Source organism: Purpureocillium lilacinum (genome assembly GCF_023168085.1).
Source record: "Purpureocillium lilacinum CBS 284.36 DNA, scaffold_4, whole genome shotgun sequence".
Taxonomy (NCBI): domain Eukaryota; kingdom Fungi; phylum Ascomycota; class Sordariomycetes; order Hypocreales; family Ophiocordycipitaceae; genus Purpureocillium; species Purpureocillium lilacinum.
This window is the reverse complement of record NW_027072114.1, coordinates 4,084,018-4,111,358: the sequence shown is the minus strand read 5'-3', so window position 1 is coordinate 4,111,358 and position 27,341 is coordinate 4,084,018. Positions and strand designations below refer to the sequence as shown.

The 27,341-nt window shown below is 60.2% G+C and overlaps 10 protein-coding genes across 10 annotated transcripts; 5 read left to right on the top strand and 5 right to left on the bottom strand.

Moving 5' to 3' along the window:
- Window positions 1-1,779: 1,779 nt before the first annotated feature.
- PLICBS_006408 (uncharacterized protein) lies at window positions 1,780-3,673 on the top strand (the record flags this gene model as incomplete). Its single annotated transcript, XM_018327517.2, has 2 exons — window positions 1,780-2,544; window positions 2,609-3,673. The coding sequence occupies 2 exons, from the start codon at window positions 1,780-1,782 to the stop codon at window positions 3,671-3,673; spliced, it is 1,830 nt and encodes a 609-aa protein (XP_018173945.1).
- Window positions 3,674-4,124: 451 nt separating this feature from the next.
- Window positions 4,125-5,929, bottom strand: PLICBS_006407 (uncharacterized protein; the record flags this gene model as incomplete). Its single annotated transcript, XM_018327518.1, has 2 exons — window positions 4,125-5,569; window positions 5,650-5,929. 2 exons carry the CDS (start codon window positions 5,927-5,929, stop codon window positions 4,125-4,127), a joined length of 1,725 nt encoding a protein of 574 aa, XP_018173946.1.
- Window positions 5,930-6,678: 749 nt separating this feature from the next.
- PLICBS_006406 (uncharacterized protein) lies at window positions 6,679-8,919 on the bottom strand (the record flags this gene model as incomplete). Its single annotated transcript, XM_018327519.2, has 6 exons — window positions 6,679-7,041; window positions 7,152-7,299; window positions 7,390-8,159; window positions 8,262-8,389; window positions 8,487-8,566; window positions 8,699-8,919. The coding sequence occupies 6 exons, from the start codon at window positions 8,917-8,919 to the stop codon at window positions 6,679-6,681; spliced, it is 1,710 nt and encodes a 569-aa protein (XP_018173947.2).
- A 1,667-nt stretch (window positions 8,920-10,586) lies between these two features.
- Window positions 10,587-12,649, top strand: PLICBS_006405 (uncharacterized protein; the record flags this gene model as incomplete). Its single annotated transcript, XM_018327520.1, has 4 exons — window positions 10,587-11,300; window positions 11,591-11,954; window positions 12,015-12,079; window positions 12,140-12,649. The coding sequence occupies 4 exons, from the start codon at window positions 10,587-10,589 to the stop codon at window positions 12,647-12,649; spliced, it is 1,653 nt and encodes a 550-aa protein (XP_018173948.1).
- A 1,034-nt stretch (window positions 12,650-13,683) lies between these two features.
- On the top strand, window positions 13,684-14,499 carry PLICBS_006404 (uncharacterized protein; the record flags this gene model as incomplete). Its single annotated transcript, XM_018327521.2, has 1 exon — window positions 13,684-14,499. One exon carries the CDS (start codon window positions 13,684-13,686, stop codon window positions 14,497-14,499), a length of 816 nt encoding a protein of 271 aa, XP_018173949.2.
- A 787-nt stretch (window positions 14,500-15,286) lies between these two features.
- Window positions 15,287-16,925, bottom strand: PLICBS_006403 (uncharacterized protein; the record flags this gene model as incomplete). Its single annotated transcript, XM_018327522.2, has 3 exons — window positions 15,287-15,546; window positions 15,601-16,589; window positions 16,642-16,925. The coding sequence occupies 3 exons, from the start codon at window positions 16,923-16,925 to the stop codon at window positions 15,287-15,289; spliced, it is 1,533 nt and encodes a 510-aa protein (XP_018173950.2).
- Window positions 16,926-18,200: 1,275 nt separating this feature from the next.
- PLICBS_006402 (uncharacterized protein) lies at window positions 18,201-19,912 on the top strand (the record flags this gene model as incomplete). The annotated part of the gene is made up of 2 exons (XM_018327523.2): window positions 18,201-18,324; window positions 18,402-19,912. 2 exons carry the CDS (start codon window positions 18,201-18,203, stop codon window positions 19,910-19,912), a joined length of 1,635 nt encoding a protein of 544 aa, XP_018173951.2.
- A 343-nt stretch (window positions 19,913-20,255) lies between these two features.
- On the bottom strand, window positions 20,256-21,282 carry PLICBS_006401 (uncharacterized protein; the record flags this gene model as incomplete). The annotated part of the gene is made up of 3 exons (XM_018327524.2): window positions 20,256-20,666; window positions 20,726-21,057; window positions 21,111-21,282. The coding sequence occupies 3 exons, from the start codon at window positions 21,280-21,282 to the stop codon at window positions 20,256-20,258; spliced, it is 915 nt and encodes a 304-aa protein (XP_018173952.2).
- A 1,639-nt stretch (window positions 21,283-22,921) lies between these two features.
- On the top strand, window positions 22,922-24,637 carry PLICBS_006400 (sphingolipid C9-methyltransferase 1; the record flags this gene model as incomplete). Its single annotated transcript, XM_018327525.2, has 4 exons — window positions 22,922-23,029; window positions 23,097-24,220; window positions 24,277-24,385; window positions 24,452-24,637. The coding sequence occupies 4 exons, from the start codon at window positions 22,922-22,924 to the stop codon at window positions 24,635-24,637; spliced, it is 1,527 nt and encodes a 508-aa protein (XP_018173953.2).
- Window positions 24,638-25,198: 561 nt separating this feature from the next.
- Window positions 25,199-26,591, bottom strand: PLICBS_006399 (subtilisin-like serine protease; the record flags this gene model as incomplete). Its single annotated transcript, XM_018327526.2, has 4 exons — window positions 25,199-25,393; window positions 25,471-25,998; window positions 26,070-26,255; window positions 26,310-26,591. The coding sequence occupies 4 exons, from the start codon at window positions 26,589-26,591 to the stop codon at window positions 25,199-25,201; spliced, it is 1,191 nt and encodes a 396-aa protein (XP_018173954.2).
- Window positions 26,592-27,341: the final 750 nt, after the last annotated feature.

The following is a 27,341-nucleotide window of genomic DNA, read 5'->3' as shown; positions in this document are numbered from 1 at the left end:
GCGATTCACCCGCTGGAAGGGATGGAAAAGCAAGGAAATGCAAGTTGGCCATCTGCGAGGGCAGGCGGCAACCCCACACGCCGCCTCCGGGCTGGGAGGGATGGAAGACACAGAGGTCCAGGCCCTGGGACACCCTCAGCAGCTCCTACGTGCTCCCATTAGGTTGCTATTTTCAGCGCGGCGGCCACCACACCAGCGGGCCCCCAGTGACGCTTCCTTTGCATGCGAGGCGCTGAGTGGCCGGTGGCGGTGGCTGCATTAGTAGAGGTCGCCTCAACACCCCCCGCGTGCCAGAGTGCCAGACAGGGCCCGACGGGCAGGAGAGGCCGCCTGCCTGGGCTGACGTTGTTGCAGTGGAGGAGCCACAGGCGGCCCCAAGCGCCTGGAGGCCCAGCTGCAGATGGCTGTGCGGCAAAGTTGGAAGCGTGTGGCCACCCGCCTCAGCTCAGCGCGGAGGTGCTGGACGGATGGACTACTACTATTATGTAGGTAGGTAGTACTAAGGAGAGCTACCTACCTGAGTACCTATTTAGCAGACTGCATCGATGTAGCTGCCGGTTCCCAGTCTCTCGCACATGAGTTGTCCGTCTCGTCGGGCCTCTGCTGCGCCGGCCTCCATTGCAAGCAGCTGGACGAACCAGTCTCCTCAACCTGCCGCCGGGCGGATGAAACGTCAGTGGAACCAGAACAAAGCGTCTAGCGCCCGCGCATCGCCAGGGCTCCAGGGCTGCTGCGCTTTTGGCGCCGTTGGTGCTTGGGCGCGGTGCGTTTCTGCGAAACGGCAGGCGCTGCACCATCCATCCACTGCATCCATCCACATGGATCCCATCCGTCCGTCCACCCCCCTGCCTGTCCTGTCCTGCCCTTCCCTGTTCCTGAGGGTGCCTCCTGTACGTGGTACTTTGGTACTGTCAAAGTGTCAATCGCCCGTCTCTCTTCAATCCTCGCCCCTCGTGCTCGCGCGCCCGGTTCCCCCTCTTCCGTCTTGCTGCTGCCAGTGCCATCTCATCCCTCCCGTCCTTCTTCCACCTTTTCGCCCAGACCATCGTGCCGCCGCGCGTGAACCCCCAACGGCGTCTCCGAGAGAATATCACATAATATCGGGCGTCTGCTGCGCTCGTCACCGCGTGGAGCCCACCGAAGCCACTATCCGTACGAAAAGTACAGGGGCCCCCGGGGACCCTCCGCCGGGCGTCATCGTCCTCCGGCCAACGCCTCTGGCCCTTGTTCCGTCGTCTCTTATCATCTGGGGCTCGTCGTCCCGACCGCCCTCGCCAACGGCCCGACGAGCGTACCTCACGGCCTTGGAGACTTGACGAACAGCTGCCAACAGCAGCGAGCCTCGAATTTGTTCCTCTTGCGACGCCATCTCTGGCCTCCCCCTCCCCCTCTCCCGACGCGTTGCGCTCAAGTTGGCTATGGAAACGTTCCCGACGTCGCTTTAACGCAGCCTCAACAACGCCTTACTGCCTCGCCGTTCCGACGACTTCTTCTTCCCCCAACGTCTGGTTGTTGCCTTTACGACTGAGCCGATAAAGATGCGCCGCTGAACAACTGCGCGACGAAACCCGCCCCCCCGCTCCCCACGACCGCACGAGTCCACGTCGCAAACAGTTTGTCGCTGCCTGCCTGCCTGCCTGCATCGCCCGTGCGCGGGGCTACCGCGGGCACCTGCAGCATCTCCAGCGAGCAGAGCTCTCTCTCGCGCCTTTCTCCCGTCGACGCCCATCCGCGAGCGACCCGTGGCGAGACAGGCCTGCGTAGTGCAACCGCATCATCATGGACGAGCTCCAGCTCGGCATGGACCTGGTCGCCAGGAACGGGGTCGCCGTCGGCGGTGCTGGCGAGCGCCCCTCATACTACAAGGCCATCGGGATAGGCCTCGCCGTCGGCTCCGGCCTCTTCATCGGAACCTCGTTTGTCCTCAAAAAGGTTGGCCTGCTCCGCGCCAACGAAAAGTACAATGAGGTGGCCGGCGAGGGCTACGGCTACCTCAAGAACGCCTTTTGGTGGTCCGGCATGACCCTCATGATCCTCGGCGAGATCCTCAACTTTGTCGCCTACGCCTTCACCGACGCCATCCTCGTCACGCCCCTCGGCGCCCTCTCCGTCGTCATCACCACCATCCTCTCCGCCATCTTCCTCAAGGAGCGCCTGAGCATGGTCGGCAAGGTCTCGTGCTTCCTGTGCATCGTCGGCTCCGTCGTCATCGTCATGAATGCGCCACAAGAGTCGTCCGTCAAGAACATCCAAGAGATGCAGGCCCTCTTCATCACCCCCTGGTTCCTCTCCTATGCCGGCGTCATCATCGCCGGCTCTGTCGCCACCGCCCTGTTCGCCGGGCCCCGCTGGGGAAACAGAAACATGCTCGTGTACATCTCGATATGCAGCTGGATCGGGGGCCTCAGCGTCGTGTCCACCCAGGGCCTTGGCGCCGCCATCATTGCCTGGATCGGAGGCGACCCTCAGTACAAGCACTGGTTCCTCTGGGTGCTCTTCGTCTTTGTCATCGGCACGCTGCTCACCGAAATCATCTTTCTCAATGTAAGTCGTATTTCCCCCCATGGCGTGTTGCCAACGACGCACTAAACGCGCGTCCTTTTCCTAGAAAGCCCTCAACATCTTCAACGCCGCCGTCGTCACCCCCACCTACTACGTCTACTTCACCAGCACCACCATCATCACGTCTACCATTCTCTTCAAGGGGTTCAAGGGAACGCCGACGTCCATCGTCACCGTCGTCATGGGCTTCCTGACCATTTGCTCCGGCGTCGTGCTCTTGCAGCTGTCCAAGTCGGCCAAGGACGTGCCCGACGCTGCCGTCTTCACGGGCGATTTGGATCAGATCCACACCATCGCCGAGCAGGAACAGCCCGAGACGGAGCCCAAGGCAGACGCGATCCGCGGGACGGCGGCCATTGTGCGGCGCATCTCGCAGGCCCGCCAGCGCATGGAGGCGGCGGAGCTCAAGCGCCTGCACGAGGAGAAGATGGCCGAATCCATGGCCCCCATCAACGAAAACGAGCCGCCTCAGTATGAGTGGGATGGACTGAGGAGGCGGCGCACGGTAGCCTCGAGCATGCGCGCGCGCTCGGCGACCTCTCCGCCCCCGGTGACGCCGCCGCCGCCTCGCAGCCCGCACCTACCCCTGGGCATGTCACGGCTGCCCACGGCCGAAGAAGAGGAGGAATTCGCAGCGCAACAGCGGGCTGGCTTTTCCCCAGGCATCCTGGGCGTCTTCCGTGGCCGATCACGCACGGACGCCACGAGAGTACTGTATGCCGATGGCCACCACGACGGCCACGATGACCACGACGACCACGACGACGCACACTACGGCGATCGCCATGGGGGCCCAGCGCAGGCGCAGAGCCCCATGCACCCGGTCCCGCTGACGGAAATCATTGTACCGCGCTACCACTCGGACGATGTCGTCCCGGCGTCGCACGCACGCCACAGGGACCACTTCCTGGAGAACCAGGACACCGAGTACCACGGCGCGAAGGGAGTCGGCGCTCAGAGCCTGGCGCCCACGCCGCCGCCGCACTCGGCCAGGCGTCAGTTCTCTTTCCAGCGGGTCTTTCGGCGCCACACGGAGCCGACCGAGGAGGAGCGAATGGGGCTGGTCAAGGACAAGGAAGGGGAGGGAGACGGGCCACCGGCGTACATATAACGAACGGACACGAGGGCAAGCATGGAGTCACGACTGCATTGGCATTGGCACGGACGGAGCATGTAATGGCGTTTGTGGGCGCGCGACTGTCCGAGCGGGTCGCTGCATTGGCCTGCTTGAAGTATCACGACAATTATGTATTACAGAACACCTGTTGCACAAGATCTTGGAAATCGAGCCAGGATGCCACGCCAACTGGAACATGGCCAGTCATTTCTCTTCTTTTTGTGCATTCTCGAGAGTGGCCGCACCTGCTGGCGTGATGTGTTGATGCCCAGCTTTGCGAGCCCAGCCCCAGCCTGCTCATGTCCTTTTCCGTGTCCTCCCAGGCACCATGACCAAGCCGTTCTGGCCTAGAGAAGCGCGCTCATGCCTCAAAAGCCGCGGTAACGCCTATCCAGTGCGTTTCCCCGTCCTAACCCCATTACGAGAGCACGAGGAGCAGAAGTGCTTAGACCTTGATCGGCCGCAGCAGCCTCTCCGCTCCCAGCTCCCCGGCCACCATGACGGCAAACTGCGGGTTGACCGTCATGGGCGCGAGGACGGAGGCGTCAATGACGTGAATGTTGTCTGAGCCGACGACTTTTGTGTTGACGTCGACGCAGGCGCCGATGCGGCACGAGCTGGACCAGTGCTGGACGGAGCCGACGGCGTAGGCCGACGAGTTGGTGATGTAGTCGCGGATGTGCTCGAGCGTCGCGTCGCGCGGGATGTTGAGCGGCGTCAGGCCGTCGCGCGCGGGCGACTCCGGGGACGACGCGGGCAGCGCCTGGAAGATGGAGTGGATGAAGGAGGCGATGGCCTGGGCGTCGCGCGGGTGCGAGTAGTAGATGCCGCCGCCCGGGCCGGCCGTGAAGTTGCCGTCGTCGGAGAGCTCGACGCGGCCCGACGACAGGACGCCCGAGGTGCCGTAGACGTTGAGCGTGATGGTGTTGTTGGCGGTGAAGTCGGCGTAGCCGGCCGAGCTGACGGTCCCCTGGACGCCCGTCCGCGAGCCGTCGCCGTGCGGCACGTACGCCCAAAAGGCCGACGTCTGCGAGGCGAACGAGTAGGGCCCGCTGCGCGACGACAGGTACGCCCTGCGGTCCGCCGTCAGCGCGTCCCCGTAGTCGTACGTGTACGACGCGACCGACGGGCCCGACAGCTCGATGAAGGTGTTGGGGTTGTCGAAGAGGCCCTCGCCCACGGCCGGCTGCACGACCCACGACGACGCGTTGACGTACGGCGTGTGCGCCCTCGCGGCGAGCTTGGCCAGCGTCTCGCGCGGCCCGATGCCCGAGTACATGAGCAGCTGGGGGGACAGGATGGCGCCGGCGCTGAGCACCACGCGGCCGCCGGGCGCGAGCTTGACCGTCGCCGTCGTCGTGGTCCCGTTGCCCGCATCGTTCACCTCTACGACCACGGCGGACGCCCGGCCGCGCGCCTGCTCGACGTACTTGACGCGGACGCCCGTCTGCAGGTGAAAGTTGGCCCGCGCCAGCGCGCTCTGCAGGTAGGTGCGCACCGGCCCGCCGCGCTGGCCGCCGATGTAGTTGTAGACGGGACGGCCAAAGACGCGGTCCTTGCGGTCCGGGTCGTCGGCGAAGGAGACGTTGGCGAAGCCCGCGGCGCCGACGATCCAGTCGCGCACGGCGTCGTAGCCGCTCTGCGCGTAGAAGCGCCCGTCGGACGAGTACGTCGTCACGGGCGGCTGGCGGCGCAGCAGCCGCGCCACGGCGGGTTGCACGTCGGCGCTGTGCCAGCCCGGCGGGTGGTACGTGTCCCAGTCGGACGCGGGCGGCTGGAAGTACAGGCCCGCGTTGATGGCGCTGTTGCCGCCCATGGTGCATCCCTGGAAGGCCCGGACGACGTGAGGCGGGCACAGCAGGGAGGAGTGGCCCGCGAAGATGGTCGAGTCTGGAAAAGTTAGCTTGTCCTGTGTCTCCGGGGCCGTCTTATTCCACGGGAAGCGGCTTATACGCCTCCAGACGACATACAAAGACCCGGCACGTCGACCCTGCTCAGGTCGGTGCCGTCGAGCCAGCCCGGCCTCTCGGTGCCCCCCGTCACGCCGTACGACGGCCCGCCTTGCTCGAGGAGCAGCGTCTTCAGTCCCGCCTCGCTCAGCCGGTCGGCGACGATGATGCCCGCCGTGCCGGCCCCGACCACGATGGCATCCCACTTCTGCGACAGCCAGTCCTTGGGCGCCGGGCACGGCGACGCGGCGCCAATGGCAGCGGCGCCGAGTACGACCGACAAGGCAGACGCAAGCTTCATGCTGGTGGGGGATGGCGTACAAGAACCTGGTCAGGGATGGGAGAAAGTGCCAAACGTCAACCACATGCTGAACCACGCCGCGGAGGGTTGCCGAGCAGTTAAATACTCGTACTTCGTACTGCCGAGGGATCGTCGTGGCACTTGGCTGCCGGGCCCGAACAAGGGACCCTCGTTTCCGAGCCGCGACGTCACTGCCTCGCTCCCGCGATGCCGTGCGCTCCACCAAGCTGCTCGGGAGGATGCAGAGTGCAGACGGGAGCTGACCCGGCTCAGCGCGGACGGGGCTCTCCAAGCCCGACTAAGAAAAGGGCCCTGTGGACCTCGTATCGCGAGTTTGCGCCACCCCGTGCCCGTATCCACCGGGCGGCCTGGATGACGGAGCCCTGCGCTTTTCGTTTGGGTGGATACTGATGAACTGCTCAGTGATGTGCGTCCACGTAGCTACGAGCATGTGCGAGGGCTTCAGCAGATCGCAGACTCCGGGGCAAGGTCCAGTCGGAAACCATTGTCGGTGTCTACCGTTATCGTCGGAGTCTTCCGTCACGTCGCACCGAGGCCGGGACGACAGGCCGGCAAGACCATCGTGAAACGCGAAAATGCTGGCGCCGAGCTGCCGTGAGCCAGCTGAATGAACAAACAGCCAGGGGTCCAGCACGGCTGACCCTGCCATGCATTGCAGTATTGCAGCAGTCTTTGTAAAATCAACCATCTTGGTACAGAATACTGAGTACCAAACAGGGCATCTTGTCTCAGATGCTCCCCGCCTCCAGCCGCGCCTTGACCTCTCGCCAGTAGCCGTCGCGGTTCACGGCGCGCAGCCTCTTGCCGAAAAAGATGACGGGCAGGTAGACGGCGCATATGGCCAGCGACACGGCGGCGACGCTGATGAAGCAGTCCTGCAGGCCCAGCGCGCCGACCCACGGCGTGATGCCGTACCCGATGGCGAAGCCCATGGTGTTGCGGATGATGATGCACGTCCCCAGCCCGTCGCCCGCGATGTCGCGGAACGAGTCGATGAGGTAGTTGAAGGAGAGCGTGATGCCCGACGCGCAGCACGCGGACAGCACCACCATGGCGAAGACCAGCGCGAGCCAGTGGACTTGGTGCGCGGCCTGCAGCGGCGTGTCAGTACATACATACACGTATCGCGAGGCCGGGCGACGAGGCAAGTGTGTGGCCCGGCCAGTTGGACTTGCGAAGGTGGAGGGGGTTTCCTTCTTACACCGACGCCCCAGAGAAGAAGCGAGGCGGGGACGAGAATGGTCGTCACCGTAAAGAGCCAGAGGCGCTGCTCGGGCTCAAACACGCCGTGGTTGCGTCGTGCCATGCGGATCACGAACCAGTCCGACACGGGGCCGCTGTACGCAGCTCTGGAAGCCGAGGGACAGTCAGCTTATCAACTCGCAGCATACCTAGCTTCCCTCCATGAAGGGGAAAGGAGCAGGAGAAGAGATACAGACCCGATGATGGCCCCAATCATGCACGTTATGTACGTCAGTCCCACCACGCTCGGCGCAAAGTGGTACGGCGCGTCGCTCAGGATGACCGAGTTGGTCGCTGTCAGGATGTTGAACCAGACCAGGTAGCACCCGTACGAGAAGCCCGAGTAGAGCACCACGGGCCACGACAGCAGCTTGAGCACCTGCCAGGCGCGCGAGAACATCATGAAGCGGCGCGGTACATCGAGCAGGCTTAGCTTCTGCCAAAACGACTTTTCGGTGCCCGTCAGACCTGCCGGGACGCCGCGCACGTGTGGGACACTGCTGCCGTCGACGGTGGACTCGACGTCGGCGAACTCGGATTGGCGCAGCTTGTCGGCGGTTCCCCCTTTCTCTCCCTCCTCCGCCACCGTGTGCTTCTCGTAGGCGGTGGTCGCGGGACGGCCTTCTGTGTAGACGACGCCGACGCTCTTGCGATCGTAGTTGGTCTCCTCGAGGAACAAGAAGAGGAAGACGAGGCTCGCGCCGGCGAACATGCCCACAAAGTAAAACGGCCATTGGTACCCCATGCCGTCGTTGATGAAGCCCGCGATGATGGGCGCCACGTAGTTGGACGAGGCCAGCGCCCAGGAGTACCAGCCCATGAACGCGCCGCGCTCGTGCGTAAAGCAAATGTCGGTGATGGACGCCGCCGGGAGAGCCTCTACGGGGGCCGCGACGAAGCCCATCACGATGTTGCGCGCTATCCATTGTCCCTTGCCCCTCGCGTAGGGGCTCCATATCGAAATGGCCTGCAGTATAGATGGTTAGGGCCATTGCTCCGGAGGGGACGCCTTGCCGGCCATGGGTGGTGTTGGGGGGGGGCTCGAATCGATGCCGTCGTCACGACGTACCGTGCAGCCAAGCATGGAGAGCAGGTAGGTGAGTCGCTTGCCGTACTGCAGCGCAAAGGGCTGCCAGAACAGCAGTCCCCAGCCGAGTAGCAGGAACATGTAGCCCGTCCCGGCGACGAGCCCACCGACTGTTGAAGCATGCCACGTTAGTACAGTACTGTATGATGCTCGTCCGGTGCGGACATGCAACCGACGGGACGACTAGGCGTTATGGTGTTGGCTTACTCGGGACATCAAGGGCGTCGGACAGCGGCACGAGGACAGAATAGACGACGGCAAGTGTCAAGCCGTTGAACATGGTAAATCTGTCAAACGCCGCACCAAAAGCCGTCAGCAACGCATTTACCCCAACCAATGCTCCAAAGCCATGGCCGAATCAAACGTCGGCCCCATGTCTGGTAGCTCCAATCGCGGCACTTCGGAACATGGATACTCACACCAACAAGCAGCAGAGATGAAGCCGCTTTCGCCGCCAGGACCAATTGAGGGGGTCGTTGACGTCTGCCGAAGGAGTAGGAATGAGGATAATATCTTCTCGTGTCCCGTCATGCAACGTTGCGGCGTTGTGGTCGAGATCCACGAGATGAACGGTACCCGGTATCTCGGACTCGTTGATCCCGTGGCCCGTCGGGGCCGGCACGCCGTCGATGCCTGTCATGGTGTGGCGAGCCCCCAGCGTCGACAAATGTTGTCGTGATCTTGTATCCGAGAGAGATTAGGTGCCTGTTTGAAGCATGGATCCGGCCGCTCGCGATCTTAAGGGATGCTGATGTGCTCTTTCTTCAATGCGGATTGCCTTCCGTCGGCGTCAGGGTGCAGCATTTCGTTCACTCCTGGCGATTGAATGGCTCGGGCGTCCGTGGCGGCCAACTTATGTTTTCACCATGGCTGCTGTCTGGGTTGGACAACCGCTCCAACACAACAGGGACTGTTTTACGTTAGACGCTTTGATAAGGTCCCCCCCCCCCCCCCCCCCCCCCCCCCCCAGCTGTGACACTCGGCTTGGTCACAGCGACTTTTGAACTCATCACATCGGAACATGCCCGCAGGCAAGGCTGGCCGACTGTATTACACGAAAACGCCGTGGACACGAGCAGTTTTGTGCAACAGGGCCCATTGTCATGCGTTTAATTTCTCTCCGGTGCTCCAGTGGCTCGTCGCCCGCCGTGGCAGCCAAAAAAAAAAAAAGGTTACATTGTCGCCACTTTTCCATCTCGTTCCCGCTTGCCTCGCCTGAGCCGTTGGCTGGGCTCCTCTTCAGCGGGTGCTATGCTGGGGCGTCGTCTGCGTCGCGCGACTGGTGAAGACAAGACTTGCACGACTGCTGGTGCTGCTGGTGCGAGAGTGCATGTGCAAAGGCTTCCACGCGCACCGTGGCACGTCAGGGGGACGGACAATGGACAGCCTGCCTGCAGGGCAAGGCTAGTTGGGTGGACCACGTGAATGGAAGTCAACGCACGCCACGAACGAGGGCGTGGCTGGACGTGGCCGGAGATGGCTTGCGGGCGACGCTTGTGTCGCGAGGCGCACACGGTTTGTGATGTCGAGCGTTGCGCCCAGGCTGATGTCCGATCGTCCCTCCTCCTCCTGTGCGGGCGGCCGCCCGCGCGCCCTCAATTTGATGTCACCCGCATTCCTGCCACGTTGGTGATTTGGCAGCTGTAGCGCAGTCCGAGGTGGCGCCGGCGATCACTTTGTTTCGCCTTCATTTTGTTTGGCCGTGCTAGGAGGAATGCGGATAGACTATTCGGCCAACGACCCTTCGATCCGACCATGAGGGACCAACACTAGGTTGCATCAGATGCTGACAGCCACCGTGATGTCTACGACAGAAGCCTCCACTGTGGTGAATGGACCCCTCTCAAGCCCCCCCTTTTACCCCGCAGAGTCCAACGCAACCCCGGCCTCCGCATGTCGGGCGGCCGTACCCGCTGTGATCAATACCCGAACCCGGGGACTGGACAGTCCAAACGCCCCCCTACAAGACTGTGGCGGCGCTCCGGTTCGACCTCCAACTTTCCTCCCTTTGCTAATCAGAGTTTACCGACTTGCTGTCTGGCTTCTGACGCTGTGACGCCCTTTCGAAACGGCGCCCCAGCCCTTTGCGCGTTCCTGTCCAGTCCTGTTCCCAGATCTGGAAACATCCATTTCGCTTCCTGCAGCACCTGCACTCCTGCAGAAGCTAGTGTCCGTTTTGACCCAGTTGCTCGAGCCGTCCCGTGCATACGAACCACGGTTTGCTGGGACCAGACGCAGGGGCATCCCTCAGCTCTTCCGTAACCGCCTTCAACCGTCGTGTCCAACCACAACACAATTTAGGAAACCATGGAGCACCCTGGCGCCGCGGAACGCGAGCCGGGCGATAATAATGCCAAGGCCACAGCCCACCAGTACGAAGATGCCGGCGTCGCCAAGCCGGGCGACGCCCAGGGCCGTGGCTTGGAAATCGGCGAAACGCGCGAGATTACCGTGACGGAGCACGAGCTAGGCTTCTGGAAGGCGATTCGAATGTACCCGCAGGCCACGTTTTGGTCCATGTTCTTCTGTATCGCCGTCGTGATGGCGGGTTTCGACGCCCAGATCATCACCTCCTTCTACGCCCTCCCTGCCTTTCAACGCAAATATGGCGACCGCATCGGAGACCATTACGAGATCTCAGCACCTTGGCAGACAGCCCTAGGCATGGGCAATCCCATCGGCCAGTGTGCTGGTGCATTGGCCAGCGGATATCCTCTCCAGGTGCTTGGTCGGCGCAAGACGTTGGCGATCTGTTGTTGTTGGTCGATCGGCTTCGTCTTCGTGCAGTTCTTCGCCACGTCCATTGGCATGCTCTGCGCGGGCGAAATTCTCGGCGGCCTAGCGTACGGCTTTTACGTTGTCATTGCGCCGACCTATGCGTCGGAAATCTGTCCCGTTGTCCTTCGTGGTGTTCTCACGGCGTCGGTCAACCTGGCGTTTGTTATCGGGCAGTTTATCGCGCAGGGCTGCGCCGCCGGCGTGGAGAGCCGATTGGATGAATGGGCCTATAAAGTTCCCTTTGTAAGTGGTATTACTCTTTTTGTCTTGTTGGCTGCCTTGCTTCGGTTGCCCTCGTTGGTACCGTTGCCATCCTCGCCCCGTTGCCAGCATTGCCCCTATCGGCCGCAATGTCTCCACTGCTCTCGTGCAGTTGTTGCCTTACTGCCAAAAGAGCCTCATTGCCCTATTTGAGCTCTGTTCGCGCTGGCCCAGGCCGCCCATGGACACGGCCAAGGCTTGGATTTCGCCTCCCGGGATCGTTTCCCCTGCTGTCGCCGCAGTGCTAACGAAAAGGTCTCCATCGATCACAGGCTATCCAATGGGTGTGGCCTGTTGTACTTCTCGCGGCGCTGCCCTTTGCCCCCGAGAGCCCGTACTGGCTCGTCCGCCGTGGCCGTCGGGAAGAGGCGCGCAAGGCCCTTCTCAAGTTGACGTCGGCCAAAGACCGACCGGACATTGACAATGTTCTCGTCGGAATTGAGCAGACGGATCTCCTTGAGCGTGAGTACGAGACATCGACATCCTACATGGATTGCTTCAGAGGTGTCAGCCGCAGAAGGACGGAAATCTCCGTCATGGTCTACCTCATCCAGGTCATCGGCGGGAACCCTCTCATTGGATACGCCAATTACTTTTTCGAGCAGGCGGGCCTTGACTCGGCCGATGCATTCAACAGTGAGTCGCTTCGCCGTGCTGCCGTGGATTTGAGGGTAATGATGCTAATTCCTTGCTTAGTGGGTGTTGGCAATACGGCACTCGGCTTCACAGGCACGCTCATATCGTGGCCGCTCATGAACTATGTACGTGACTGACTTCTCCATTGCGGCTGTGTATTCCTGATACTTACCGGTTGGTCGCAGTTCCTCTTTGGGCGGCGTACCATCTACAACTCCGGCATGGTCCTCATGACAGTCCTGCTTTTTGTGATTGGGTTCCTCGGCATTCCCAAGAATAACAAAGGCGCCGTATGGGCTCTTGCCTCCCTCATGGACTGCTGGACGTTCATCTACCAAATGACCGTTGGTCCCATTTGCTTCGTCATCATATCCGAAATCTCGGCGACGAGACTTCGCGAGAAGACCATCGCGGTTGCCACTGCCGTGCAGGCCGTTGCGTCCATCGTGTTTACCATTGCGATGCCTTATATGCTAAACAGCGACGAGGCCAATTGGGGAGGCAAGACTGGGTTTTTGTTCGGAGGCATTAGCGCGCTCTGTCTCGTGTGGTGCTTTTTCCGACTTCCGGAGAGCCGTGGCAGGACGTACGAGGAACTGGATATCCTGTTCCAGAGGCAGATCCCGGCGAGGAAGTTCAAGGACTATGATCTGATTGCGGAGGCGGATGCCGGAGAGGGGCCGTCTGCGTCATGAGCGGGCACATGATGACTGTACATATCATCGTCTATTGCGCCTTCGTGATGGTCCAAATGAAATACCGCTGCTCCCTTGTCGTACTCGACAGCGACCTCTTTCTGGGAAACTCATGCGCGCAACGCGGGCCAGGCCATGTTGGGCGTCTAACGAGGAATGAGAGGCAGCTGTACACATGACCCGCCGCGGCAAGTGGCCAATCAATCCATACCAAGAGCTTCGAGGGGCAGCTTTTTGCCGCGAAGCTTAATGGTTCGGCGCCAAAAATAGACGCCGGCGTCTTGTTGCCCCGGCTTATGGCTGCCGTGCCCGGCGTCGTCGCAGCGTCAATGAATGGCGGAAGGCAGCCTCAGCACCGGGAAAAGGACGGCAACTTGCCCAAGACTTCTGCATTTGTCCCGTTCATGGCCCACCCGGTCGCCAGGCTTACTTGCGTTTTAAATTAGACCTGAGGGTTTGCGCGCGAAGCATGCTGTTCCTGGTGTTCAATGACAGGGACGCCGATCCAGCCCTGGCCTGCGTTAGGCTGGCCCGGCGGACTGGGGTGTTGGCAAAAGCGCTTGCCCCTGGCCAGGAACCCAAGAACGCCGATCTTATTTTGCAGGCCCAAATTTAGCACCGAGCGCGGTGCAGACTCCATACCTCAACCTCTCCCGTGGGTAATCTGGCGGGCCACGGGCTTGGAGACAAGGCTAAGGACCGTGCGAAAGCCAGCCCATCCGCGACTTGCGCGACAAGCCGCTCACTTTCTCAACTCTTGGCGTCAATGGCGGACCAGTATTGGGATGCAGTTGCGAGTCGAGACCCGCTGCGGTCTCCGAGCTGAGTGTAAGCCATCACGATAATCATGCCGCTGCCAAAAAGGAGGAGATGTTGCGTTGCGCAAGACGTCTGCTATAAAAGTCAAGTGCATCTGTGATCTTCGCTGCATTGTCTGGAAGGAGACGATCTTCACACCTGTAGCCAGTTCGAGTTCCATTCTGCACACCACACTCCTTCATCCACGCGACATTCCGACGTCTGATCATTCCACAATGAGAATCGCGACCGCATCTGCGTTGGCCGTGGCCATGGCCTCGTCCCTGGTCAGCGCGTATCCCATCACGGGAACCACGGTCAACTGCCGAGCCGAGCCCAACACGAGCTCCGCCATCAAGAAGACGTACGCAAAGGGCGTCGACGTCAAGCTGGTGTGCCAGACCGAGGGGCCAGTCATCGAGGGCAACTCCATCTGGGACAAGACGACCGACGGCTGCTACGTCGCCGACTTCTACGTCAAGACTGGCAAGAACGGCTACGTCACCGACAAGTGCTCTGGCGGTGGCACCCCCAAGCCTCCCTCGGGTGGGTTCTGCAAGGGCCTCAACGCGGGCGGCATCGAGTTCGTCAAGGCCCACGAGGGTTTCGTCGCGAAGCCCTCGCCCGACCCCGTCGGCCTTCCGACCGTCGGCTACGGCCATCTCTGCAAGAAGAAGGGCTGCGCCGAAGTCAAGTACAAGTTCCCTCTCACCAAGGCGACCGCGTCTCAGCTCCTCAACGACGACATCCCCAACTACACCGGCTGCCTGGGCAAGGCGCTCAACAGCGGCAAGGTCAAGCTGAACGACAACCAGTGGGCTGCTCTCACGTCCTGGACCTTCAACGTCGGATGCAACAACATGCTGAGCTCGACCCTCCTTAAGCGCCTGAACAAGGGCGATAACCCCAACACCGTCGCCTCCGAGGAGCTTCCCAAGTGGCGCCTGGGCCAGGGCGGCAAGGTCCTGCCCGGACTTGTTAGGCGCCGCAAGGAGGAGGTTGCCCTCTTCAAGAAGGCCTCGTCCAAGTCCGCCTTCCCCAAGTGCCAGTGAGAGATGCGAGCAGTTGAGGAATGGTCGGCCTCGTTCAAGTGTTTGTGCGTTAATTCGGCGGTATCTACATGGCACGCAGCCGTGCATATTTGTACATATATACCTTTGCATCCTGGTGCAACATATACCAGACGTACTGTCTTATAGAAAGTAAATACAGTGTTCGCTTCGCACCCTCCGCTCTGATTGTGTATGTGCATTGTCAGGGTGAAATTTGAGGGCAGGCCTGGCTGCTGCACCGATAGTGCGCTTTGACAAGCCCGGTTCGTATGTACATGTAGCATCTCCAGCAAGCCCTTGGTGCTCGACGCGGCATACTCGCCACGAATCGGTTTGTCATTTCGTCGCAGTCTCCAGGCGACGTCCGCATGGCCTCGCCAGTGGACAGGGTTCACCCGTGTTGCAATGACAGTGTTGTCTGCAGTGTTGTTTACATAATCGTGCGATGTGAATCTCATGGCTACATGTAGGCTGAGGCAGAATGACTGGAGCGAGGTCTCCTGTCAATCCAGCCTGTGAAACCTTCTGCGTGGCCAAGCCAAGCCTGACAATAGTCCCGAGGACCGTCCAGTGATGGTCCATGGCTAATTATTCCCCTGTCAGCTGGACATCCGCAAGATCTCGAGGTACGGCACTAACACTCAGCAAGACGAACGAGCCGTCATGTGTCCTGGGAGGCCATTTTACCATGTTGAGCCGATTGGATCTTGTGATGCCGGCAAGGGAGCCAGATTTGACGAATTCGCTGGGTTGCTGCCCCCACCCGGCTGTTCTCGCCTGTGCACGGCTACATGGGTTGCAGCTCGGCTGGTCGAGACCAAAACGGATCCATGACTTGATCCATGATGGCCTGGTCAAAAATCTGCCAGGAGCAGTCAAACTCTGCCTCGGCGGCCGCCTGAGCCATATGGCCCATCGCTGCGGGGCTCGGAGTGTTGACTGTCTGAAGACTCTGCTCCAATCGCGATGCCAGTTTGTCGCGCAAACTAGGCTTGGGTTCGTTGGTCTCCCGAAGCATGTCCAGGTGCATGCGGATGCTTGCAAGATCTGCTAGACGTAAGCAAAGCGTTACGACCTGCGGGTATCACAGTGAACACGTACCGTCTGGTTCACCAACGCCAACCTCAATGCCCTGGATGACAATCAAGGCTGCCCAGGTAATCATGACAAGATCCCAGTTGGACCAGATCGACTTGTCATGCAGGTGTAGCTTGAGGGTGGCGCGAGCGGAGAGCAGCAGCTCATGTTGCTCATTCAGGGTGATGCTGTTGGAGTGCAGGTTGCAGCCGCGGGCGGGATGGTAGATGGAGAGCACAAGCAGGCGATGCAGCACGTACTGGCGAAACACGACCATACGCTGCTGAGGGTCCGAGTCGTCTCCCGTCTTGGTGAACTCGACGAGCCAGTCGTCCAAGTGCCGCGCCCAGTCTCGTATGACGGCGGCATCGACTGGCGTAAAGGGATACGACGGGGCCTGCCCGGCGTCGATGGGGCTGTTCGAGAAGCAAGACCAGATGGTGGGCAGCCCACGGCCCGAGAACCGGGTCAGGCCAGTGTTCATCATACGCGATAGCCGATAGAGTTGGTCCCTGTGTGAGATTTGCAGCGCCGGAAGCGGAGACTCGATGGGTATGACGGGGCAAGAGAGGTGAAGCGACGCGTGCTCGAGGTCGACGATTTGCACGCCGTTGAAGATTCGTTGCCAGTCTCGGCACCGCTCGTCCATGTGCGGCGGACAATGCTCGAGGATCAGGCGGTATGCGATGGAGATCCATATGCCCGTCTCGCGAACATTCGCCTCGTTCAACAGTCCCGCCAGGACAATGCCGAGGACGGTCTGGAACGCCCAGTCTTCCAGAGCCGCTGGATCGTCCTCGTCAGACGGCGGGCTTCCGATCTCGCTCCCGGGGATGCTCAGCTGCGCAATCGCGGAGCACAAGACGGTTAGATATTGTGACGCAAAGGCGGCATCTTCCGGCGCTCCCCGGACGCTCGAACAGTAGAGCATGGCTGCCAGGAGGAGCGGTTGCGGAGCAGAAAAGGTTTGCTTGTTGGGAAGGAAATGGAGGCCAGGCATCTTGTCATGGAAACTGGATGGGAGCTTGTCAGATCAATGTCCCACGTTCAGGTTGGGGCCCGTACGTTTGCCAGAGGTACTTGACGCGGCTTCTTGCCCACAGCGCAGCATCCCGTGGCCCCGGTGTGCATCGCTCCAAGCACGCAGCGGCGTCCCATAAGCTCGCAAATGCCGCGTCTTGGTCGAGAGGCTGCGTCTTGTCGCATGCGACCTCGTGGGCCACGCGATGCCCGACTTCCGTGAGAGACAGGCCGAGATGGTCCTCGATGGCCCGCACGCGCCGAAGCAAGTCCTTGGTCACTTCGGAGGGGCCGGTCAGCTCGGCCAAGGGCAATGACGCGGGGACCATAAAGGCCGATGCATTCGCGCGAGGCACAAAGATGCAGGGCAGTCCTGCCCGCTGGCATCGACGACATGTGGTGCCATTGTCGAGCCTGCACTTCATCTTTTGCCGCCTGCAGTTGACTGCCGCACACGGACATGGTAAGCATGCGAACTCATCAAATCTCAATCACGCAAGGACGCTCCGGAATGAGCACCACTGACTGCAGGCCTTGCGAGCCTTGGGCTCTGTGGGGTCCTCGTCCATGGCCGAGCCGCTCCCCGTTGGTGACATGATTGCGCCTGAATCACTGCGTTGGCGGTGGATCACCGGTGCCGTGCCCGCGCGCCGCGCCGGAGCAACTGTCTGCCAAGCAGCTTCGTGCCAGCACGCTGTATTGTCAGATGGTGTTATCCGGTGGTCATGATCCAAGGAAACAAAGCGAGCGCGGCGGAGACAGAACAAGTCCGAGTCGTCTCGCTCGCATGACGAAGGGCAAATCAGCTGCCAGTCGTTTGGAAGGCGACAGTCCGAAGTGGCACATGGCTGGCAGAGAGCTCAGGGTAGAGCCCAGTTGCTGCTCCCCTGTCGAGATAACGGCGTTCCGCCAGTGGCAGGATTGCGGGGTTCCCCCAGGTTCCCTTTCTCCACAGAAGCAGGGCCCAGGGGTAAGCGGCACTGCTATCGCCTGACGCCGGGGTTTTGGGGGGATGGGAGGGGGAGCTAGGCGTGAGGGGTGGAGATGGGATGGGATCATGGGAGGGGAATGAAGGGAATGGCCAGAGCCTGAGAGGCCTGGCATCTGATGGGTAATTCTGGATACAACCTCCTCACGCGTTTGCCCCCGGATCGGCATCGTTGGACTTCGTCTCTGTAGCGGCGGCTGTCCACTTTACGCCGGGCTCCATTACGGGCCATCGACGGACAGAGGAACTCCCCGGTGAACCGCGACCGAGTCTGGCTGCTCGCTCTTTCTCCAGCCGTGTCTGGCTGCGGCGCGTGTGCAGAGACCGGCAATTTTCGGCTGTCCGGCAAAGTCCGGCACAATCGCCGGGACAGCCTCCCAGGCCTGTGCTCGCAGTGCGGTTTGCGCGCTTCAGTGATTCCCACTTGGTCATTGAACTGGCTTGTCCGACGACCGGCTTCGCCGGTGCGACGTTGCAACTGCCTCCAGCCTGCTCCAGCTCTTCTGTGCTTGCGCTACAATTGGACCTCGATGCATCTTCACTTATCTTGTCCAGGTTTGTCCCAAAATGAACCGACAAGTGCGCCACGGAGCTCTTTTACCCCATTGGCGACCAAATGTCTACGAGCAAGCCCAGTCCCGACGCAGGGCTGCTCGCGGAGGCTAAGAGAATTGCCCAACAATTCGACCTGAGCCCCGACGACATCGCCAGAGCAGCAGATTACTGCCTCGGGCAAGTACGTATGTGTCGTCCATCCACCTGCACCGGAACCTCCTCTTGCAGATCCGATTTCGGGCTCTGTCTAACACAGCTGTAGGAAACGGCCTCGAGCACCATGGAGCGACGCAGATTCCTTCTTTTGTCACTAAAATTCCCAATGGATCCGAAAGGGGCATTTTCCTCGCCGTCGACCTCGGCGGCACGCATTGCCGGGTCTGTTCGGTGGACCTACACGGGGACTCGACGTACACCTTGATCCAGACCAAGCATGTCATCCCCCGCGCCCTCAAGGTCAACGCCAGCCACAAACCGCTGTTCGCCTTTGTCGCAGACAAAATCGCAGACTTTCTCAGCCAACATCCAGAAGCGGATGTCGAAAGTGTCGAGGGCAAGGCGCTGCACAGAGACGACTATCGAAAGCTGGGCTTCACTTTCAGCTTCACATACGAGAGCCATTCGCTTTCCAGCGGGACAATGCTGCAGTGGGACAAGGGCTGGGACATTGCGGACGCCTTGGGCAGGGACCCCTGCGAGATGCTCCAAAAGGCCATTGACGACCTCGAACTACCCGTGCTCGTCTCGGCCATGACGAGCGACAGTGTCGGGACGCTGATGGCAAGGGCGTACACGTCGCCATGGAGCTCGTCGACACTCGTCGGCGCCGTTTTCGGCACCGGGACCAATGCCGCGTACGTGGAGCGCCTGGAGAACGTGCGAAAGCTGCACGCCCACGACGGCTGCCGCACCCGCCGCCCGGGCGACCTCATGGTGATGAACACCGAGTGGGGTGCCTGGATCGACGACGACAACACCATTGTGCCGATAACGCCATACGACACGCAGTTGGACCTGGCATCGGCAAACCCGACCAGGCAAATCTTGGAGAAGCTGACGTCAGGCATGTATCTCGGCGAGCTGGCACGACTGGCTGCCCTGGAGTTGTACCGGGCGCAACGGTTCGACATGGTCGTGCAAGATGGCTCGCCCTTGTACGTAGACGAAGGGGTGGACAGCTCCTTCCTGTCAGTCATGGCCGAGGACGGGGACGAGTCGCTCACGGAGTCGAGGCGTCACATCGCCGAGGTCCTCGGTGCGCAAGGCGTGTCCGTCCACGACGCGCTCGCACTGCGCCTGATTTCTACCGCTGTCGTCCGACGTGCCGCCCGTCTGGCTGGCGTGGCGACGGCTGCCATCGTTCTTCAGTCTGGTCGTCTCGACGCCATCGATCCGGCGTGCAAAGGCACAGAGAGTGTCTATCGCGAGCAAGAACTCACGGAAAGACGCACATCGTGGTCTTGGGCGCCTTCGTCCGTGTGGACCGCTGTGCGCCGCGCTTTTAAATACGTCTTTTGCTGCTTCACGGCGGACGATTCTGATGCGGCGCCCCCGTCGCAGAATGGGCCGCGGTCAGCAGACGGCTCTGACAGCATCGACATTGGGATTGAAGGGTCTCTCTTCGAATTCCATCCCACGTTTGAGAAGGAAATGCGGCGGGCGCTACAGCAGGTGCCGGGGATCGGGCTGGACGGGGAGAGGCGGATCAAAATCGGGCTCGCGAAAGACGGTTCGAGCCTGGGCGCTGCGCTCGTAGCGCAATCGGTACAATAGACATTTGTGTATATAGAGCCAGGACGCCATATACCTGGATAGATTATGTGAATGTCCTGCCTTTGCTTGACATCGGCCGTTTGGACTGCCAGTGTCCATGCACTTCCACGGCCTGCGCAGAATCTCTGCCCACGTTGTCCACGCACTTATAGCAGAAGAGTACTGTACCCACAGGCGCCGACGATCTAGACTTTTCTGTCTGTGCGAACAGCACTACTCATACTATATTGAGCCTCAAAAATAGCGAGCTAGACGGGGCGTGCGATAAATCCAGGAGCAGACACAATGGTGCCGTGTGAAGCAGTACCTACGAACGACTCGTTCGACCCTGGTGCGAGCGCCATCACGCATCTACGGCGCATTTCTTCGCCTTGCAGACCAACTCGCCGTCACAGTCGCCGTCCTTGGAGCATTTGTCCCCCAGGCAGTGGCCCTCCCAGGAGCAGTCCGAGGCTGGTGGATCTCCAGGCGATCCGCCGCCGCCGCCACCGCCAGCAATACGCTGCACGAGCTTGTCCCCCAGGGACCCGAGGGAGGACTCAAACTCGGAAAAGCTTTTGGCATTCCACTTGGCACCGTTCGCCCCCGGAACAGCGTCGGAGCCAGCAAACGCAATGTACAGCACGTCGTTCTCGTCGTGCGCTGCGTTGCCGTTCACGGCGCTGCCGTAGCATGCGCGACCGAGGGAATCGGACACCTCGCCAATGAGCGGCGGGCCGTCATCGCCGTTGGTATCTCCCCAGACACCATAGAACTTTTCCCCACGTTGGTTAGCAATCGGGCCTTTTCTTCATCGAGGCGACGTGTACTCACCATCTTGTCGCCGCACACCACGGCAACAGTGGACAGGGGCTCGATGCCGTATTGCTCTGGCTTGAACTCAATGTACCCGTTCTTGCTGCCGTCGTTGCCCAAGACGACAAATGAGTGGATATAGGCATTCAGGTCCTTGATTCCCTTGTTGTAGCCGGCAACGGTCTCCTGAAAGGTCGTCTGAGGCTGGGTATCACCCGAGCTGTCACAGCTGCCGTCGCCCTCACCGAGGGCACCGTCGCAGTCAATGTCCATGTTCACCAACTCGCCATTCTTGCCCTGGAGATACATGATTTTGTAGTCTGCAAGGTGGTCGCCACAGTATCCAAAGTCTGGGAGTACATTAGCAGCACATTCACTAGAGGTACCGATCAGAGCCTCTCACTCTTGGAATCTCCCTCCTGGCTGTAGAATCCGCCCTTGAGCTGGTTCTTGCACGAGCCCTGACTGCGGATCGAATTGTACAAGTCCCTGACATTCTGTGGTACATCACGAGCCGTGGTCGTCGAGGCCATCAAAAGGCCGGTCAAGGCAAAGAATCGTAGCGCGCTCTCCATGTTGGCACGAGCTGAGGTAGTGATGTTGCGTGATGCTAGGAAGTAATGCTCCGTGCCAATTCACTTGTGCATCAACAAAGTCTGGTTGAGGATGCAGCACGACTTATATACGAATCTCTTGCCCGACCTGTCCATACTTTCGGCTGGCATTATTTCCTTGCTTCCAATCTCATGTGAATGCACAACCTCCGTGTCACGGCCGTTGTGGCTCGATTCGGGCGTCGGTGAAACGTCCCCCATGTCAACGCCGGGGCACGCCTACGGTCAAATCCCCGGAACCGGTGGTTGATCCTACGCCAGCCCAAAAAGCGCTTGGAACATGCATCGTACTCGAGGTCTGCGCGATCATGGAAGCCAGAGGTTATCCTCTTTTCGGCCGGTTCCCCGGATTTCCCCGGATTCGGCACGTTGTTGCCGCTCGATGCATGGAAGGGTAGCTTCGAATGCAACGACGATCTGGTTTGACAACATAAGCTTAATTCCACCAATGACGTTGCATCTCGATAGATCTTTGTTTACTTTGATGCGCCCTGATGTGGCCAAAAAACGACACCGAAGACGGTATAAGGGGGCAGTGGACTGGGTTGGCAAACGCGCGGTTTAGGTCGAGGACGGGATCTGTTGAACAAAACGCAAAACGGCGCATGGCGGGCACGGACAGCAGGTGAGCCGCAATCATCCATGTGTGCATGAATACGCCCATTCCATTGTGCCAATCAATTTGCGATGCGATGTACACGTTGACACTGGTTATAGTTTTGCCATGACGCGCATGTCTGAAGGATTGATGCGCGCCGACGCACCAACAGCTGTGGTGCAACCATCCAGCGGCCAATTCCAGGCCACGATCACGACAAGGAGCCGCACCTATCTATCACCCTAGAAAGTTACCTCCGGCTCAGCGTCAACCTAGAGAAAATTCTATGGCGCCGCATCACTTAGCAGCGTATGATGACATGGACAGACCGCTGCTGGATTCCTCTCCTTGATCATGCCCAAGGTTCATGTTTGCTGGCCTTATCATGTAGGGTAACCCCCATTTGTTGTCGCCAACGCGCCAAGCAAGGGGGCTCTACGAAGCAGGCTGGCATGCACGTGTCAGACCCTAGAACCAAATTCTGCGCGTCCTGCCAAAACGCCAGGTCATGCCGAGCGCCCGCCGACAGTGTTGATAGTGAGCTCGACAACGGGACACCAGGAAAGCACCCAGCGGCGGGCTCAATGTTGGAAGAAGAGCCGCTCCGTGGCTGCGCCTCACGCGGCCCGGACGTGGCCCCTTTTTATTACCGCGAAACACGCATGTGGACACGCATCACGCCGACAGTGACTCGGGGTTGGGAAGCGGACGGGGTCCGCTCCCAGGGCCGCGATTTGGGTACGGGGCTGGGCTGGGGCAGCCTCGGGAGCCGAAGATTCCCAGCCACATCCACCGAGGCGGCAGGGTTCCGCTCGCAGCGGGGCAGCTCGCGCCGGCACAGAGGCCACGCCGCCAGTTTTAAACCAGGGAGGAGCTTTCCACCGAAAATTTCCCAGACCTGGCATCATCACCGCTTTCCCTCGCGCCGCAAGCTTCCCAGGTGACAGCGATTGGCAAAACCGAACCCCGTCAGTAGTATTGCCGTCTTCGGAGAGCTTCATCATGGCCTCCAAAGCCGAGCTTGAGGGCGATATCCGGTATATCAAGACCCCCAAGGCGCAGCCGTCGGCGTTTGAGTCGACCCAGGATTGCGGCGTCCCCATTACCAGCGTGAGCCTCGAGGATGCCCGTTCAGCGGCCGCTCTCCCCCATTGAACCTTGCTGACCCTCGTCTCAGTCTGCGGCCATCCACAATGCCCCGTTGCCGGCTGAGGGACCCGGCAATGTGAGCTTTTCCAACCTGGCCTTGATCATCCTGCTCGTTGGCGTGCCATTTTTGCTTGCGCGCTTTCTGGGCGGCGGCTTCAAGACCACCATCTTCTTCATCATCGTCTTGTTCTTCCCCATCCTCATTGCCTTTTGGACCTACGCCTCGCGCTTTAGCCCTCGCGTCAATGACAAGGTCCAGCTCCCTGGGCGCGGTGTCGAGCAGTACGTGACCTTCAAGGACCCCACGGACAAGGCCAAGTGGAGCGGGAGGAACACGGTCCCCATCCAGACCTTCTCTGAGCTCTACGTCGATGGCAAGGCCGACTTCAACGGCGACTGCCTCGACGTCCTGGAGTACCGCCACGACTGGTCCAACTTTAGCTTCACCTGGGACTTGTTCAAGTTCATCATCTTCACCTTCTTCCGCGACGTCGCCCTGCACACCCGGGACCAGGACATGGAGCAGATCCGCCCCAACTATGACCGGGGCAACGACCACTACGCCTGGTTCCTTGGCCCTCGCATGATCTACACCAGCGGCATCATCTCGGACACCGAAAAGGAGGAGACCCTGGAGGAGCTGCAGGACAACAAGATGGCTGTTGTTTGCGAGAAGCTTGAGCTCAAGGAGGGCGAGACCCTTTTGGACATTGGCTGCGGCTGGGGAACGCTGGCCAAGTTCGCCAGTGTCAACTACGGTGCCAAGGTCACGGGCCTCACCATTGCCGAGAACCAGACCGCCTGGGGCAACGACGTTCTGCGCCGCGCTGGTGTCCCCGAGGAGCAGAGCCGCATCATCTGCATGGACTATCGCGATGCGCCGCGCAAAAAGTACAACAAGATTTCGCAGCTCGAGATGGGCGAGCACGTCGGCATCCGGAGACTCACGACCTTTTTCCGCCAGTGCTACGACATGCTCGAGGATGACGGCTCCATGTACGTTCAGCTGTCCGGCCTGCGACAGGCATGGCAGTACGAGGACTTCATTTGGGGCCTGTATCTGAACAAGTACATCTTCCGAGGTGCTGATGCCTCGACGCCTCTCTGGAACTACACCCGATCCCTCGAGATGGCCGGTTTTGAGATCAAGAGGTGAAAATGGCCTATTCAAGTCAGACGAATGGGGCGCTGTACTGACATGATTTAAGCGTCGACACCGTCGGTGTGCACTACTCCGCAACCCTGTGGAGGTGGTACCGAAACTGGGTCGGCAACAAGGAGGAGATCACGGCCAAGTACGGCCAGCGATGGTACCGCGTACGTCTCATTTGCAAAGTTCGAACCCGACACATGACACAACCAGGTGACTGACCGATGTTCTAGATTTGGGAGCTCTTCATGGCCTGGTCTGTCATTGCTTCTCGCCAAGGTAGCGCCACTTGCTTCCAGATTCTGGTCGTCAAGAACCTCAACTCGACGCACCGCATCAACGGTGTCGGCTCCCAGTTCGGCATCTCGGGCGCTCTCGCCAAGAGCAGAGCAAGCGGGAAGTCGAGCATTGCCAAGTAATAAAAAGCCTCCTGGCAATCGCAAGCACGTGGCCGCTACAGGGTTCAATTGGCCTGTATGGCTCGTTGAAAGGGCCTTTCGGGCAAGCTCTGCTTGGCTGCATGGTACACCGAAATGATGTCCTATAAAGAGCCCCGAGTTCAGAGGTGGCGGGCGACACGAATGGGTGGCAGCGAAAAGGCTCACAGGATCTGGAACGCAGGGGGGTGCGACCTGACCTCAACAGCGAGACTGGGCGAAGTGACGTCTTGGAGCACAGGGCATGTACAGTATGCAAGGTGTGCAAGGTAACGGCCCCGGGCTACTTTATACTGGTCAGGTGCCATAAACAACTCATCTAGTAGAAGTATAGAACGATCATTGTAACAAAACATCGCTGTCATAAGACTGGCTAGCAAGCCAGGGAGGCTGCGCCTGGAATGAGGGAGCTGGACGCGTCTGGTGGACGAGCAAGGAGTCACACGAGGACCCTCCGCGCGCCGCCCTCGGGACCATCCCACTGCATGGGCAGCAATCATGTCATGAGAAGTCGCATCGACTTGCCATCCCATCCCATCACACTCAGCCAGACGGGTTGCCGTTGAAGGCGAGAAGGTTCACCGTGTTCCAGGGCTGGTCGGCAATCGCACCCCTCGTGGCCAGGTCCTGCATGCGCTTGCACGACGCCGGAGACGCGCGCTGACCTTCCACAGTAGCCAGATACGCTGCGAGACCGGCAATATGGGGCGTAGCCATCGACGTTCCCGTCATGTAGCCCTGTAGAAACGGATTAGCAAATGTCGTAGGCAGGCACGTCATACCATGGCCGTCGCTCGATGTATTGTGCGACTTACAGCTCCACCACCCGGCAGGGTAGAGTAGACATCAACAGCTGGGCCGAGGATGTTGACGACCGAGCCGTAGTTGCTGCCCGAGTATCGGTAGTCGTTTTTCGCAGTGCCACCGACCGTGCAGACATACTGGGCCGAAGCCGGCGACACATTCGAGGCGTCAATGTTGTCGTTGCCCGCAGCAACGGCGACGAAGAAGCCCTCTTGGGTGAGGGCATCCGCGGCATCGTTGAGGGCCTGGGAGTAGCTGCCGCCAAGGGACATGTTGACCACCACTCCGTTCGGGCAGTTTCGCTGTCTCGCATCCGTGGCGACGTACTCCATGCCCGAGATGATGGCAGAGTTGGACCCGAGGCACTTGCCGCTCCCGCGGTCGTAGTCGAGCACCTTGATGCCGTAAAGCTGCGTCTTCTTGGCGACGCCGTAGCTTCGGCTGCCGATGGTGCCGGCGACGTGGGTGCCGTGTCCACAGGTGTCGGCCTGGGAGTTGGGGACAAATGATCGGACGAGCCGAGCACGGCCTTCGAATTCCTGCGCGGACCGGTCAACCAAACATTTTGTCTCATGGGGTACCGAGTAATTAAGTGCCAGCATAAACGTACGGGGTGCGACCCGTCAAGACCCGAGTCGATAATGTACGCGCAGGTTCCCTGGCCCGCACTGTCGTCGTAGACGTACTGTCCAGACCCTGCGCGGCGGTGCGAAATCCTGCCCAAACCCCAGGGCGCATTGTTCTGTGCCACGAAGCCACTGGCCGTGACCAGGCTGTCCTGCTCAATATAGTCAACCTGTATACCGAGGTCAGATCAGTCGCAGCGAGGAAGAGCGCGTATAAGACGTACATCGGGATGGTACCGAAGAACCTCGAGGGCCGCCTTGTCAAGCTTGCCGACAAAACCAGTCAAGGCGTTCTCAAAGACCTGGTGAGGCTTCGACTTGAGTTCCTTGACAGCGTCGTGCAGTACAGCAAGAGGGCTGTCCTTTTTGAACTTGACAATGTATTTGTCCGCAATGAGGTTGCTGGTCTCCGTTGTCGGGACGTGCAACGGGGCGGGCTCCGCGCGCCGATGCGTCGGGCTGGCCACAGCAAAGGGCAGAAGGGACACGAGAACGGAGAGACGCATTTTGACGGACTTGACTGTGAATGAATTGCTAGTTTGGATCAAGAGAGGTCCTTGGGCTGATGGAACGACAAACACTCTGCGATGTCCATGGTTTATATACATGTTGGCTTGGTCTATGAGATCTGGTGATGATGAAGCCTCCATGATTGCCGCCAGAGTCAGGAGGAGCCTCAGGCCAAGCCAAGTCACCTACCAAGTCAGGAAGACGCTGGGAACAGGGATTCCTACCTTGTTGGGTCCGGCTAGTGATCCCCTTGAATGCGAAGATGATGGCGATATCGCTCGTCTTGTGACCGCAAACTGCCGAATCGACTTAGTCGTACCCCGGCGGACATATACCGGCTCCAAGGACCGGACGAACCGCCTCGTCTTGGCAAACAGATCAGTCAGGTCCCGGACAGCATTGACCACATCTAGAATGCAACCTTTCCTCATCGACAAGGTGCAAGGTTTGGCGCGGCAGCTCGGCTTGGCCCGAATCCAACCACATGCTCGTTCGGGACAAGCCTGGCGCGAGCCCCGATGACTGCGTCGTGGTGGAGGTGGGGGCGTGGTGCTCTAGGCCCGACGTCCGATTACACTTTTTCCTATCCTGTCCTCCGACTTTTGCTTATTGTCATCCCTCCCCTACGGCGTGCTGGCATTTGGTGCAAGTACCTTCCGTAGTCGGTTCACCTTCCTCGCGATATCGCGAGGTCCGAGAGTGATAACAAATTCGACGGTGTGTGATCAAGAGTCCGACGAACGGGC